This window comes from Leptonotus elevatus, chromosome 2 (genome assembly GCF_054856555.1).
Source record: "Leptonotus elevatus isolate MCC_2025b chromosome 2, RoL_Lele_1.0, whole genome shotgun sequence".
Classification (NCBI taxonomy): Eukaryota; Metazoa; Chordata; class Actinopteri; order Syngnathiformes; family Syngnathidae; genus Leptonotus; species Leptonotus elevatus.
The window spans coordinates 13830275-13844256 of NC_141240.1; the positions used below are offsets into that span (position 1 = coordinate 13830275).

Genomic DNA, 13982 nt, shown 5'->3' on the forward strand with positions numbered 1-13982 from the left:
TAGTTTGTCTTGATTTACAACCCACCTTTAAAATTGGTCTTAAACCCCCAATTAGAATTTCTAAACCTACTATGAAACCTAAACCCAAACTTGAAAACGTCATCTTGAAACCCAATCCCTTGTTTGAAAACAGTCCACACATGAAACCCTAAACTTGAAATCCTAACCTATGTTGGAAACCCTAATTTTTTAACCTTACCCTATCTTAAAGTTCTAGAAACCTGAATCGTGATTGAAACCCTAGCCCAAAACATTTTGACATAGAAACCCCTTTTTTAAAACCATAATTTGAAACCCTAACAAGGGTTGAGTATTGATTCCCAACCACAGTTATTACCCATTTTCACTGAATTAGTTGGCATTTAGGTATTTCTTAATATTTTTTTGACTCTTTGTCTGTGCTGTCTATGCCAGCGTCCTATAATGACAGGCAGAATAATGCCATGCTCTTCCACTAGATGGCAGAATGCACAATGAACCTGGTGTTCTTCAAACAAAATAACAGGCCATTATTATATTATTACAGGAACCATACTGTATATTCTTTTTTTTTTCTTTTTTTTACATTTTTGTTATTTGGTGTTCGTGCTGTGACATTTTTCGAATGTAAATAAAAGTTGGGAAACACAAGCCCTACTTTATTGTAACCCTATCTTGAAGAGCTCAAGGCTCGTTTGAACCCCAAACTTGAACCCCTCTGCCTTGAGACTCACTGTTGAGACACCCAAAAAGCCGCAGAGAAGCAAATGACATCAACAGCGACAAAGGCAAACACCACAAGAGACAAAAGGTGTAATTTCTTTATGATTTATTTCACCCGTGCGGTGAATAGAAAAATAGGATGAAGACAAAACCTTTAAAGGGACCATTTGACTCAATTGCTTGCGTAGATAAAAAAAAAAAAATGCATTAAGAGCTCTGTGCCTTTCTTTTTCCCTGCAACCAAAAGAAAAAGTCAAAGTATCTTTGGAATCCGTCTCAGGGGTTAATTATAATACATATAATTTGCTTTATTTACTAAGTCCTATAAATACTTTGTCCTCGTTTATATGCTGAAGTAGCATTCAGGATTGGAGCGCTTTTTAATATTAGTTTAAAAAAAAAAGTCCAACAAAAAAGGAGAGAAAAATATATAAACAAAAGTACCACAAAAGTCCAGCGAGTCACATTATTATTATTATTGTTTTTTTTTTAGTAAAGAAACTTTTTTTTTTCCGTGCATCTACATTTAGCAAAAAATTGCAAGTACCACGTATGCAACCTTCGGGATATTTTCATCTCAAGCATGACTGTACAATTTTGCATGATTCGTCATTCTTCTTCTTCTCATCATCATTATTATTTCAAACCCTCCCACAGTAGTCAACACAAGTGTACAAAGATGTGAGCTATTGTTTCCAGCAACACACGTCACCATTAGGGCCACACTGAAAAAAAATAGTTTTTTAATAATGAACAAATGAAGAGACATAGACCTTTGCAGAAGGAAATATTAAATAATTGTTGAAAAGGAGGTGCTGTATATGTATTTAAATTTTTGGCATTTTCTCCCGTGTAATTTTTTTAGGGGGGTTTTCTCAGAATTTTGTTTGACTGTCTTTTTTCTTATTTATTTCAATTTAGCATAACAGTTGACTTCTTTGACGTAAAAATAACCCGCTTTAGTCTCATAATATTTCAAAACCATGTATTTTTTTTCCATAGTTTTTCTTGTTATAGTTGGACTTTTTCCTCACAAAATTTTGACTTGTCTTCTTATAAAATCAAACTTTGCTGGTCGTAAAATGATGCCTGCAACTTTTGACCTTTGTAATAATATGATTATTTATTCCTCATAATATGAAATATTTTTAGCATACTCAAGGTCACAGGGATCTGACTGACACCCTGGACTACTTTTTCCTACTTTTTACATGTCCCCCCTCCCGACCTCGCAATATGAAAAGTTAACTTCTGTAAAATTGGGAGCTATTTTTTGTAAACCAAAGACGAGTTTTTCTTGTCAGTGTGGTCCTAATACCATCGAGTGCTTCATGTTGAGGCACTCGCATGATTCCCCATCTTCTCTTTCTCTCGGTCCGACAGCCTTCATGCAAACAGAAGCAGAAACATGGTTTCAATTCCACTCATCCGGTCATCTTTGGTATCGGGACAGTGGAATGCATAGTTGCTGTGATAAGACGGAGATCGTTATAGGGTGGCGCCGCCGCTCCAAGCCTCGGAGACGGGGACGAGGCGGAAGGAGAAGAGTCTTATTCCTGGATTGTGCAGGGCTTGCAGTGGAGAAGTACAGAAACAAAGGTGAAAAAAACTCCAGTCGAGGAAGGAAGGAAGGAAGGAAAGAAGGAAGGACGGCCGGCTTTGCGCTGGCGTTGGCCTGTCTGCCTCGCAAGAATGTGGCGTTTGTGGCCTCTTTTTGGCATGCTGTCTGTGACCAGCTGTCTCTTTTTTTGCGCCACGTGCGTCTCCCCAGCCACTTTCTTTGGATTCCGCTCAGACACGGCCGCCGGCCAGGAACTCGCCGGCTGATTGGTCTGCCGGATATAGTCTGCGTCGTCCTTCACTTGTTTTCCTGTCCCGTCAATTTCTGCTTTAAGGCCCGGAAGTTGGAGGGAGTCCTTATCTTCCCACCGCCGCGGAGCCGTTGGCCTTCTCCGGCTTGGGTGAGGAGCAGCCCGGGGTGGGCCCGCCGTAAGGTGAAGAGCTTCCGCCGGTGGAGGCGGGCCTCTGGAGCAAGGAGAGGGCGTCGGCGGGCGCACCCGGGGGCTCCCCGTCCCGCTCCGAGGGGCGCAGGGCGGCCGACGGCGGGAACGGGAACGCCAGCGGGAATCCGGTCATGTAGAAAAGCCTGCCGATGCGTCGCGCCACCTGAGCCCACCAGAGCAGAAACAAGACTCAGCAAAGAGTGGATGGCGCAGACATGATGGTTACACTTTGATTTCAACACAGAGACAAAGAGAGAGAGAGAGAGAGAAGCTTGTTGTTCTCAGGGCAGGGAATCTACGCTACGCTGGCTGACTTTGTCGGGTCTACGGTCTGGCACACGCGGACGCGAGCGCGGCTGCAGTGTGTGTACCTGCGAGCGGATCCTGAGGGCAGGACCCAACTTTAGTGCCATGATGCCAAGCAGGTGCTCCTCAGTGAGCAGAGCTAAAGTCTCCCCATCAATGACCTGCTCCCGGAAAACCTGCCGGAGACACAGCCGCTTACACGCACGCATGCGCACGACACACACGCGCTTGCACATGGCTAACATCACACGTCCAGTCCTCATACTTTTTTTGTTTTTGTTTATGATGCTTGCTATTCATTATTACTGTCCTCCAGGAGATATTTTACACGTATATTAAAGTCATATCTCAAATTATCGTTCCCCATTGAATTGAATGGAAATGACATTCATCCGTTCTAGTGTGTGTGCGCCTTCACCACCGGGGGCAGTATAATACAATCATACACACAAACAAAGAAGTAACGCAACTGCAGTAATATTAATCATTTTCATTCAATATCTGTAAGTATTGTCATATTTTCGTCTACAGTTGTTGTTGCACTGTTTATGTTCAAGTATTTGTTGCTTCAAACATTATAACAACACCCCTACACCGATGCTATTCTTTAGCGTTGTTGCCTCGCACATTTTGCATTGTGTATTAGCATTAAGCTAGTGGACATTCAAAGTCAGGGGTCACCAAACTTTTTGAAACCGAGATCTACTAATTGGGGACTGATCAATACAAATGGCTGCCAGTTTGATACACAATTCTTAACTCATTCACAACCAGCCAGTTTCACTGAAGCAACCCCCTTCGCAGAATATTGTGTTGCATTGCTATAAAAACATGAAACCTACCAAAAGGGAAAAAAAATTCTATCTGTTTCCGTTTTGCAGCAATTAGCATTAAAATATAGCTATGTTTCATCATTATTCACAAATTTGTTTAAAACAGTGGGAAAAAGAGCTTTTTGATGGTTGATCTCTTATACTCTGCTGCCACCTGCTGGCCGTTTTTGTAATAACTACCATTGCTTCAAGCATTCGCTTCAGTTCAGAGGCTTCATCAAAGCCTTCTGTTTGCTCTAGCATTTAAAAAACGTATACATATGTCTTTGGGAGCATGGTAATATTTAAAATAGAACGTATTTATACGTTTTTGGGAGCAAATTAGTTAAGTAACACATTTGATGAAATTACCTTGGGGTAAATCATCTTGTCGTCGTTTCTCCCGCTAGCTTTTCTCTTCGACCACTATGATTTGCTCATGTGCTATAATGCTGACCTTTGACCTACAATGTTTGTTTGTCGTTATTACCCAATTTACACCAGTGCAAGTGTGATTTAGAAAGAATAGTAACAAAAAATACTTGATACAGCTTACGCTTAAGTAGAGCTTTTTCTTCTCTTTTTTTTTTAACAACGGGCACCACGTTCAAAGCGATGTGGTTGTAACGTGTATTTCTATTCATTTGATATTTAGATTTTTAAAGACTATGTCACTATGCTTGTTGTGAAGTTGAGTGGCGAACAAATAATGTAATATAGAATAAATCATGTATTTTATTTATTTATTATTTTCTGTGACCATGAATTGGGGAGCAAAAACACACAACGCATCATTAAGAGGTCTACACTTATATATATATATATTATATTTTTTTTTAACACACACACATGCTATAGACACACGGCAGCGCACACACACACAGACACACATACGCACGCAGACACGCCAGCACACACACCTCAAGTGCACGCCTCTCAAACAACCTGACTCATTGTCACTCCTACAGAGCATAAGGAGCCGCTCGAGTGATGACTGCACACTTGTGCACTTATTGGTCAGCCTGCCCCTGGCCTCCATTTGTCCTCCTTTCTCTCTCTCTCTCTCTCCTCTCGTCTTGTTGTCCCGACCGGCTCACCTGAGCGTATTCAGCACATCCGGCCAGGCTGCTTATGAAGCCACACACGTCCTCCACACTCCACTTGCTTAAGTCCTCCACGGGGTTGGCTGGAGCCGAGTCCTCCCCATCCATGAAAAGACCTCCCACAGAGCCTGAGAGCAGCAGTAGTGGGGCGGGAAAATAAATACAAATAAATAAATAAAGGACAAATCAATTAAAACACAAGAGGCTGAGGACCTTTTTGAATTTCTTGACAATAGTTACAGATTCATACAACAAAATAGCCGCAAGATGACACATCTTGACTTACGAGTTCAATTTAGTAACTCAAAACATTCTTACGACAAATCGTCTGTCCCCATTGAAATGAATGGAAAAGCCATTCATTCATTCCGGCCTGCATAACACTAACAATCTTTTTCTAAGATTTGTAAAAATTATTATTCGGAAAAACAGCGCTCTACAGTATTGGCCTTAATGAAAGCATCATTTAATTAAAAAATTGCATACAATTTAAATCAAACCAGATTTAAATCAAAGACATACATACATGAAGCATTTTTGAAACAAAGTGACTGTGTACGCTACATTTAGGTTTAATCAGTCGGTCAATTGAATAATATTAAACATTAAAACACAAGACAAAGATTGTTTCTTTTAATGGCAGATTCTCCTCTCTGTTGCAAAGTTAAACAAATACTGCTTTATATGTTCAGACCAGTTACATTTACTAGTGATGGGAAAATGAAGCCTCATGAAACACAATATTTTTTCATCCTCTAGATGGGGCTCTTGGTTTAAAGATAAAGAATAATGCAATGGAAATGGACACATTTACACTTAACCAATAGCCCCATCTAGAGGAGTAAAAAATTATTGCAAGTGGTTCATAAGGCTTCATTTTGCCATCACTAACATTCACATTTGCATAAAGTATTGTGAAGTAGTCAAATGTTCTGCCTGTACTGTAATTCAAATCATATTGTTGCAAGGTTTGGGGGACCCAAAAATATGTTATTTTATTCATTATATAGTTTTTAAATTCACCGTCCAATTAATTGCTTATAAAAATGCTATCCTACCAAATATTGGAAAATGCATTAGTCTTGGTTGTACCCTGGTAACATTAGTCGTCTTCAGACATCCATCGCTTAAAGTTGCTCTATGTAACAATTTGCCCAAAAATATCTTTTTATTTGACCATTTATGACATAAACATCTTCTAATTAGTAGATTAACACCTTAGCTGTTCACAATGGGCACTTCTGCAAGCCTCTGGCCAATAGTTTTCAGGCTGGATTTGGGTTCGAATTTCCCACCCTCTGTCTGCGGATGTGACGTCATGTGCACATTGTGTACGTGAAGAAGGGTAGTAGTTTCCTTTTTTGGCCACAGTTGGCAGTAGCGAAATTCTACTGCTGTGTCACACCGCAACATCAATGCTATTCAGTAGCCCGTTTATGGCGCTTTGCATTGCGTGTTAGCATTAAGCTAACAGACTTTCCGAAGAAAATGTTATGTGGTTGTTTTACATACAAAGTTTCATGTTCAGTTTGACAGAAAACTTCAAATATTTTTTTGAAAGTCTGCTGCTAACATCTAATTCCAATCTGAAAATGTTGCTAAAAAACAAAACACTCGCTAGTGGGTAATCGAGGTACCATTGTATTGATTCTACCATTGCAAAAATGTCCTTCAATTTAACACTATGCTATTCAAATGATTTGTCTGCAAGTACAGTGAGTGTTTGATGGGCATTTTTTTCCAAACCAAACGAATTCCGTAATTCCGTATGCCGTAATGTGACCGTCAAATGCAGAATGTCTTGTAATACAATAGAAAGCAAGAGACCTGCACCAAGTTCCTAAACCGTTGCCAGGAAGTCCCAAAGAGTCAATCAGTCGGAAAGTGTCTCAACACTTTTGTCCATATGTGAACGAAGGCGCTATGTGTCAGGGTCAAAGGCAGGCCCCCAAACGGGGAGCCAGATACGCGCACAAAGTGACGCTAATGGCTTTCACATGTTGCCTTTTAGCCTCTAGTGTGTGTGTGTGCGTGTGAGCCGCTCACCCATGTGAAAGTAAGGGTTGATGTAGGGGAATCCGAAGGGCAACGACTGTCCTTGAAGAGCGGGCAGAGGTGGCACAAATCCAGGTGGAAGCTGGAGCTTGACATCCGACTTCCCCAGCGCTGCGGTGAACAGGTGGCGACCGGGCGAGTCGCTGCCAGCCGAGCTGCAAGGCGCGGTGAGCCGGCCCGAGCCATCTCGACCCTCCTTGGCGCCGTCTCTTTCTCGGCTACTCCTGTCCTTGTGTTTACTCCTCGACTTGGCACCGGCGCGCTCCCGCCTCTCGTCGCACGTTTCCGTTTCGCTGTCCGAGTCCTTCATGTCCTCGTCGTCCCCTTCGCTTCCTCTGTCCTCTCTTCTTCTTTTGCGATGGCCGGCGCGGAGCTCGGACGGAGGGCCCCGGCGGAGGGCCTTCCTGGAATCGGCGTCCGAGCCGATCGTGGAGCTCTGCGCCTGGTGGGTGGACGAGGTCTTGGGCTGCTGCTGCTGGTTGGCGCAGAGGAGGGGCGCCGTCGCACCGTGTCGAAGCACCAGCATGGCGTTGGAGCAACGGGCCAGTTCCTCTCGGAGCGGGTGGCCCTCGGGGATGTCTTGGAGGCTCCGCAGGGCCGGGTGGTCCGGGGGCAGGCCGGCGGGGAGCGCGACCAGCGGGTCGGAGCTCAGCAGTTGCTGTCGCTGGTGGAGGCTCTCCAACTCCTTCTGTCTCAGCAGCTCAGCTGACATCTCAAGTCTGATGCCGACAAACAAATCAGACGTCAACATTGTACAATGCACGTTGGCGGGAGACATGTCCATACGAATGGCAACTCGGGAAAAATTCTAGACTCACACACCTGGCTAGATTCTGCTTCCTCAGCATTTCCTGCTGTCGCACAAAGATTTCAGCTTGAGCCGGTTGCAGGAAACCATAGCCTGGTGCAATAAAAAAAATGTAAATAATAATAAATAGATAAAACATTACAGGGTTCACATTTTCCAACATCAAGTAGCTGTGGTGAATTACAAACTTTCATGATGTATACTGATTGCCGATACCCGAGCTTATTTCAAGGTATCGGTACTATCGACACAAACTGATACCAGTATCGGACGCCCTCTTGTGGCCGTTTTATGATCAGGAACTAAAAGCAGTCTAACAGATGCCCTTTAAACTGTGCAATCACATATTTTGAGTGGGAACGATTTCTGGTCATTTGATTAATTTCATTTGTACAATTCATTTGATTGTGCTTTCTATACAAAATAAGTATTTTTTATGAACAAATGAAAAAAAGATAATAGAAAATTGCCATTCATTTTATGCAGTTTTAAGGAAAAATCTATTGGGACATAAAGGTCTTACTTTAAAATGTTCTGTCATTGATTTTGGGGGAAATTTTAGGAATCAGAAGTACTCGAGGTATCTTTATTTGGTGTTGGTATCGGTGACTACTCAAGAGTTGTACTTGTGGTAAGAGACTAAAAAAAAGTGGTATCGAAAATCCCTACTCAAAACTTTAATAAAAGCTGTCAATAATTTGCAGATTCAATTTTATTCCGGTTGTCATTCCTCTTATTTTCTAACAACAAAGCTATTAATTGGCTCTTCATATTTACAAGCACAGGCTTTTGATTCAAGCACTTCCTAAACTTCAAAAAAATAATCTCCTCGTATTGCTGGCAATGTGTCCACATTTTGTAAATTTCCATCCCCATCCTGCCGCTTATCTGAGATCGAGTCGCGGGGGCAGCAGCTCTAGGAGGGAAGCCCAGATTTCCATCCCCATGTTTTTTTAATGTATTTTTTTTAAACCTAATTATTGATCAATCTAAAGTGTTGAAAACGGATTGCTCTATTTCACAATGCAGTGTTATTGGTTCGACAAATGTGTTATTGTTGTTTTGGATTCCTGGGAAGTGGTTTTGGAGATACGAGGATTCCGACCGACACCGGCAATATTTTATAAGACTTCAATTTAGTAAGCATCTAAAAGATTGACAGGAATGTTTAGCTTTTTCTTTCATTTGTTTTTACACACCTACAAAATGGCCGACTGAGTGGACAAGACGAAGAAGGTCATGTACATAATGTAGCCCGCATGTCTTTATACAAGGTGACTTTCATCCTCTCTTGACAAACCTCAAGGGAGCTTTATTTATTTATTTATTTGTGGTTAACCTAATTTGACACGTGTATGATTGTTAAGAATTTTAAAAACATTGTTTACTGTGCTCAAGTTGACCGGCATGGTGACCTGTGCATATTAGTATGCTGAAAAAGGTGTGAACGTGTCAAACGATGACTCACCAGGGGCCTGGCACAGAGCTGAGGGCAATCCCAGGAAAGGAGCCCGCAAGTGAGGTCCGAGCGCGATGTGAGGGGCCGTTGGGGGTGATAGGAGGGGCGGAGGTTGGGATAGTTCCCTGTGGACACAAATACGAAAGAAAATATATTTGAATTTAAAGCGCCCTGCGTTGATTCTGACAACCATGTTATTGTTTTTGCATCTTTCTCGTGCCGCCACATCGACGTGTACGGTGTATTTTTATCAGCCGTGTTCCAGAGGCCCCGACGTCGCCCCAGCGCCTCATCAGTCTTGTCAGGCTGCAGCAAGCACCGCTGGCCATTGCTGTACCCTCCACTGCCGCCTCACACACACACACACGCACGCACGCACGCACGCGCGCGCGCACACTCGCGCACACACATAATGAGAGCTGAATGCACAATGCCAGCGTGTCATGCTCTGACAGCTGGGGCGGCCCCTGCATCTTGACCGGGGCCACGGCTGAAGGACCTTCTAATTAACACTCATCCCGCCTCTATTCGCCCCGTCACCCCCCTTCCCCTCCCTTTTTGATGCCCCCATTCCCTCCCACCCGCTTTCCAAGCCAGCATTGATGCTGCTAAAAAGATGGCGCGTCCTGCAACCTCAACTTTTGAATAGACCTCTCCATTATCTCCCTCCTCCTTTGTCCTCGTCAAGGGGGGAAAGGCGCCTCTCACCTTTTTCCCACTCAGTGTCTCTCTTCTTCTTTTTTTTTTAAACCAAACCATCTCTTTTTGTTCTCTATGTCCTCTCTGAAAAATGGGTGTTGTTTGTGCCCTTCTTTTCACCCGCACTTCCCTTCCCCTCTTCATCACTCCATTTCGTCAAGTTACGCTCTCCCTCATTTATTTTCCCAGTTATTTGTACATCCTCATTGTTAGGAGATTTTTTTTAAGCTGACAGAATAATGACCTCTTGACCCCTTGACTGTGTCAAAATGTGTCTTGGAGCTTGAGGAAGATGATGAGGAGGAGGAGGAGGACGTTCGCCACCTGCCCGGTGGCAAAAATTAATTTACGCCCGTTTCCATTGGGGGCTTTCATCTTGGGCTGCCACAAACCACTATTTTGCTAGTCGACTAGTCACCGATAGTAGTCACAATTTGTTCAATAATCAAATCATATCATCATCCTCTTCAAATTATTGCCTAAGTCATTTTTTCTCCTCATGATGCATATGGTTCAATTATTTGCTTCCTGAAAAATGACTTAGGCGCATATTTTAAGAAGGCGTCTATATGTAAATCACAGCATATTGTACCAACAAGCAGCTCTGCTTATACAATCATCATTAGCTTACATCTTGGATTGCTTAAAGCAGGTGTGTCAAACTCATATCAATTTAGGAGACACTTAAACCCAAATTTGATCTAAAGAGGGCCTTACCAGGATTTCTGTGATCCAACAAGCTATAAATAAAACTGAATATTTACTGGGGGTTGTTTGTGCAAATATTACATTCTGAAAATATTCCCATTTATTATCATTTCATTGCAGTAATCTAAATGTATTTTTCTTTTTTTTGTATCAAATCAAAACAGTCAAATTCACAATGTCATTTAAGTGGTTGACAAAATTAGCAACAACAGTTAATTTTAGTGAAAACTGCCGTTTGTCTTCTGCCCTCACGGGCCAGATTGAAGCCTCCGACGGTCCGGTTCTGGCCCGCGGGCCGTATGATTGACACCCCTGGTTTTAAGTATGTGAAAATTAAATATAAAGACAATAAAGTAAGACTTAAAGACTATGATGGACAGTTTTTTAGCACTGTGTGCTTTATTATGTGTTGCTGTTGAGGGGGTTGTGTCAAGTTCTGTTACTCTGGAGTATTCATTCCTGTTTCCGTGTTCTTGAATGCATCAGTCTGTTTGTGAGTGCAAGAGAGCGCCGAACAGAGCGACCTGCCATACAGTAGCTGCGTTTCTGTTGTTGATAAACGGGAGTTCACTGACTAATCCCTCTAGAATTCATAGTAGACGCTATATGTTAGCGGAACCAAACATGACATTGTCAATGTTACAGCAAACACACAGCGTAACCTCTGTGCGCTAGGCTAGTAGGCTAGTAGGCTAGCTTCCAGACATCCTTCTATTAACTTTAACATTCACATTCTCATTCTCATCCAATCGCTAGCGTGTTTTCTTCCTGCTTCTGTCATTAACAATCATTGGAAATACCAGCCTAATGCCACAGTCGCGGGTCAGACCCAATTTTTGGCACCATATTTCCAATGTTACAATGCGGGACCGGCATGAGGTAAACGACATAGCTTCCAGCTTCCAATAACTGCTGGGACCAAGAAAAAAAAAAGGTTGTATAATGGCGAGTGCATTGTCTTGTTTAGCGCTGTTGAGCTGTTAACCAAGACAGCGTTTAGCATTAGCTTAAGTAATAACACAATTTGGTCTAAATAGTTCCTGGTGAGAATTTATCGTATATTTGATTTTCAGCGAAATTGTAGTGTCCGGTTTTGAATTTTGAACATCTGGTCACCCTAGCCATGACGAACACACATGACTCAGCGTGTCCCTTTACATCACGGATGACCCAGATTATTACGACTGCGCCTGTGCGTCACAGGCAGGCATGAGAGTAGCAGTAACTGCAGGAGGCCAGGCAGTTTTGAGAGAAAAAACAAAACTGAAAAACATGAATATTAAATTAGCCGTCGACTATTCAGCTAATTTGGCAGCTACATTTAAACTGTCTACAGCTAGCAACCTTGGTTTCTGCTGCCTTTTTGTCCGCACGCCACTCAGCCGCGTGTGAGCCCGTCGCCACACACAGGCACACATGGGAATGGAGCTGCGGAAAACAAAGTGGAAACCAGCGACGGGACGCGTGCAACCGCAAATATTGTTTTGTAACCGTGTTCAAATTAGCTAGCGCCTGCTTGTCTCTCGCTTGGCTTAGCGGCGAGGGAGCGGAACAGCTTGGAGGGAACACTCGCATGCAGGGACAAGGGGATGTGATAATTGTGAGCTATTGGCTTGCATGTGTGTGTGGGGGCGGGTTTATATCACATCATGGGGACCATTTTCTGTTTTTTACTATCATTGTGGGAACCACCAAAATGTCCCCACAAGGACACATTAGTCCAGACCTCTTTTTGAGGGTCAAGACTTGATTTTAGAGTTTAGGTTTGAATTGGTTGGGGTTAAGGTTAGGATTAGGCAATCAGTTGTGATGTTTAAGGTTAGGGTACGGGGCTAGGAAATGCATTATGTCAATGAGATGTCCCCACTAGAATTGTAGACCCAACATGTGCGTGCGTGTGTGCGTGTGTGCGTGTATAGGGGAGGGGAGGGGTTGAAAAGCATTCATCGATCGCCTTTGCCGCTGAAATGTTAATGCTAATCGTATAACCGCTCTCTCCGGCGGCGCCTTGCACTCCTGTGGCAGCTCCAATTAATCTTGGGTGAGGGCTGTGGCGCGTGACCCCGGGGCCGCGAGCTGGGGGCCCCACTAGCCGCTTCTTATGTAATTACACCGCCCAGTGTGTAATCACCTGGTTTAATCCCTCAGGGCAAGCAATTAGCCTCGCGACGCGCAGCTCCACGAGGCCACGCCGCGGCTCACGCAAAAACCGCCATCAACCCCCTACCCGCGCTCGGCTCCCCCCGCACGCCAAACTGCCTCAACCGCCGCTTCTCAGATGTTCCCTTTTCTTTCTTCCGTCTCTTTGCGCCGCCCACCGTTGCCTAGCGTTAGGCCACAGATGAATAACGGTCAATTAAAGCTGCATGACTGGGGCTGCCAGGCGTCTGCGCCACCATAATTAGGCCTAATCACGGAGAGCGAGGGAGAGAAGGCGGGAAAGGAGTGCGTCTGACACTCCCCTCTACTCCCTTCCTCCATTCTTTCTCTCCCTCTTTTTTTAGAACGCAATTTGGACGGGCGAGTGGCGTGCCTTGGTGTGCTTGCGCTTTGGCCTTTCGATGCATTCTTATTGCACAGTTGCAAGGTGGACTCATAAGAACGCAAAGCGCCATGGTCGGCCTGTGTGTGCGTTTGTGTGCGCGTAGGTGTGTGTGCGTCTCGCTGTGCCGCCAGTAAGGCCAAGGGCTTCTGGGAAATTCACTCGTGTGTGACGACCTGTCAGAGTGGCGACAGCGTTCCTGTCCTGAAGCAGCCTAGGCGAGGTGTGTGCGTACGTGTGTGTGTGTGTGTGTGTGTGTGTGTGTGTGTGTGTGTGTGTGTGTGTGTGTGTGTGTGTGCGTGCGTGCGTGCGTGCGTGCGTGCGTGCGTGCGTGCGTGCGTGCGTGCGTGCGTGTGTGACAGGACTGCCCTTAATGACGGGAGCGTGGGGGGATTAGGAGCGCCGCGCGGCCGCCTTCGGCTCCTTCTCCGCAGGAACACATTTACACAGGAAGCTCATTAAAATGGATGAGGCTCCCTCCTCGCTCGCTCGCCCGCCCTCCCTCCCTTCCCTTATCTCACATTCTCTCCATCGCCTCACTCCCTATCTTGCTTCATCTCTCTCTCTCTCCCCGTCACATCGTCCTCTCGCCTTCTGCGCTTTTTTGCTTTTTTGCTCTTGCTTCCCTCTCTTCATCCCCATTTTAAGCCCCCGTGTTTTCTACTTCCTTCCTCTCTTTATTTTTCTCCATCCCTCCCTATTTGCCTGGCAGATGCTCGGTGAGCTTAGCGCCATTTAAGGCCAGACAAATGGAGCGCCAGGCTCTAAGCCCATTGAGCGGCCCT

General features: G+C 44.3%; 1 protein-coding gene across 4 annotated transcripts in view; it reads right to left on the reverse strand.

Annotated features, from left to right (window-relative positions):
* Positions 1–1906: 1906 nt before the first annotated feature.
* samd11 (sterile alpha motif domain containing 11) overlaps positions 1907–13982 on the reverse strand; it is a 61760-nt gene continuing 49684 nt past the window's right edge. For 3 of the 4 annotated variants that reach the window (XM_086069302.1, XM_086069305.1, XM_086069304.1), the window contains 6 exons: positions 9258–9373; positions 7804–7882; positions 6973–7700; positions 4921–5054; positions 3077–3187; positions 1907–2868 (listed from right to left, as the gene is read on the reverse strand). In XM_086069302.1, coding sequence (XP_085925428.1) covers positions 2620–2868; positions 3077–3187; positions 4921–5054; positions 6973–7700; positions 7804–7882; positions 9258–9373 — 1417 coding nt within the window. In that variant the 3' untranslated portion in view covers positions 1907–2619. The remainder of the gene's footprint in view (positions 2869–3076; positions 3188–4920; positions 5055–6972; positions 7701–7803; positions 7883–9257; positions 9374–13982) is intronic. The other variant, XM_086069303.1, reaches the window with a different exon arrangement.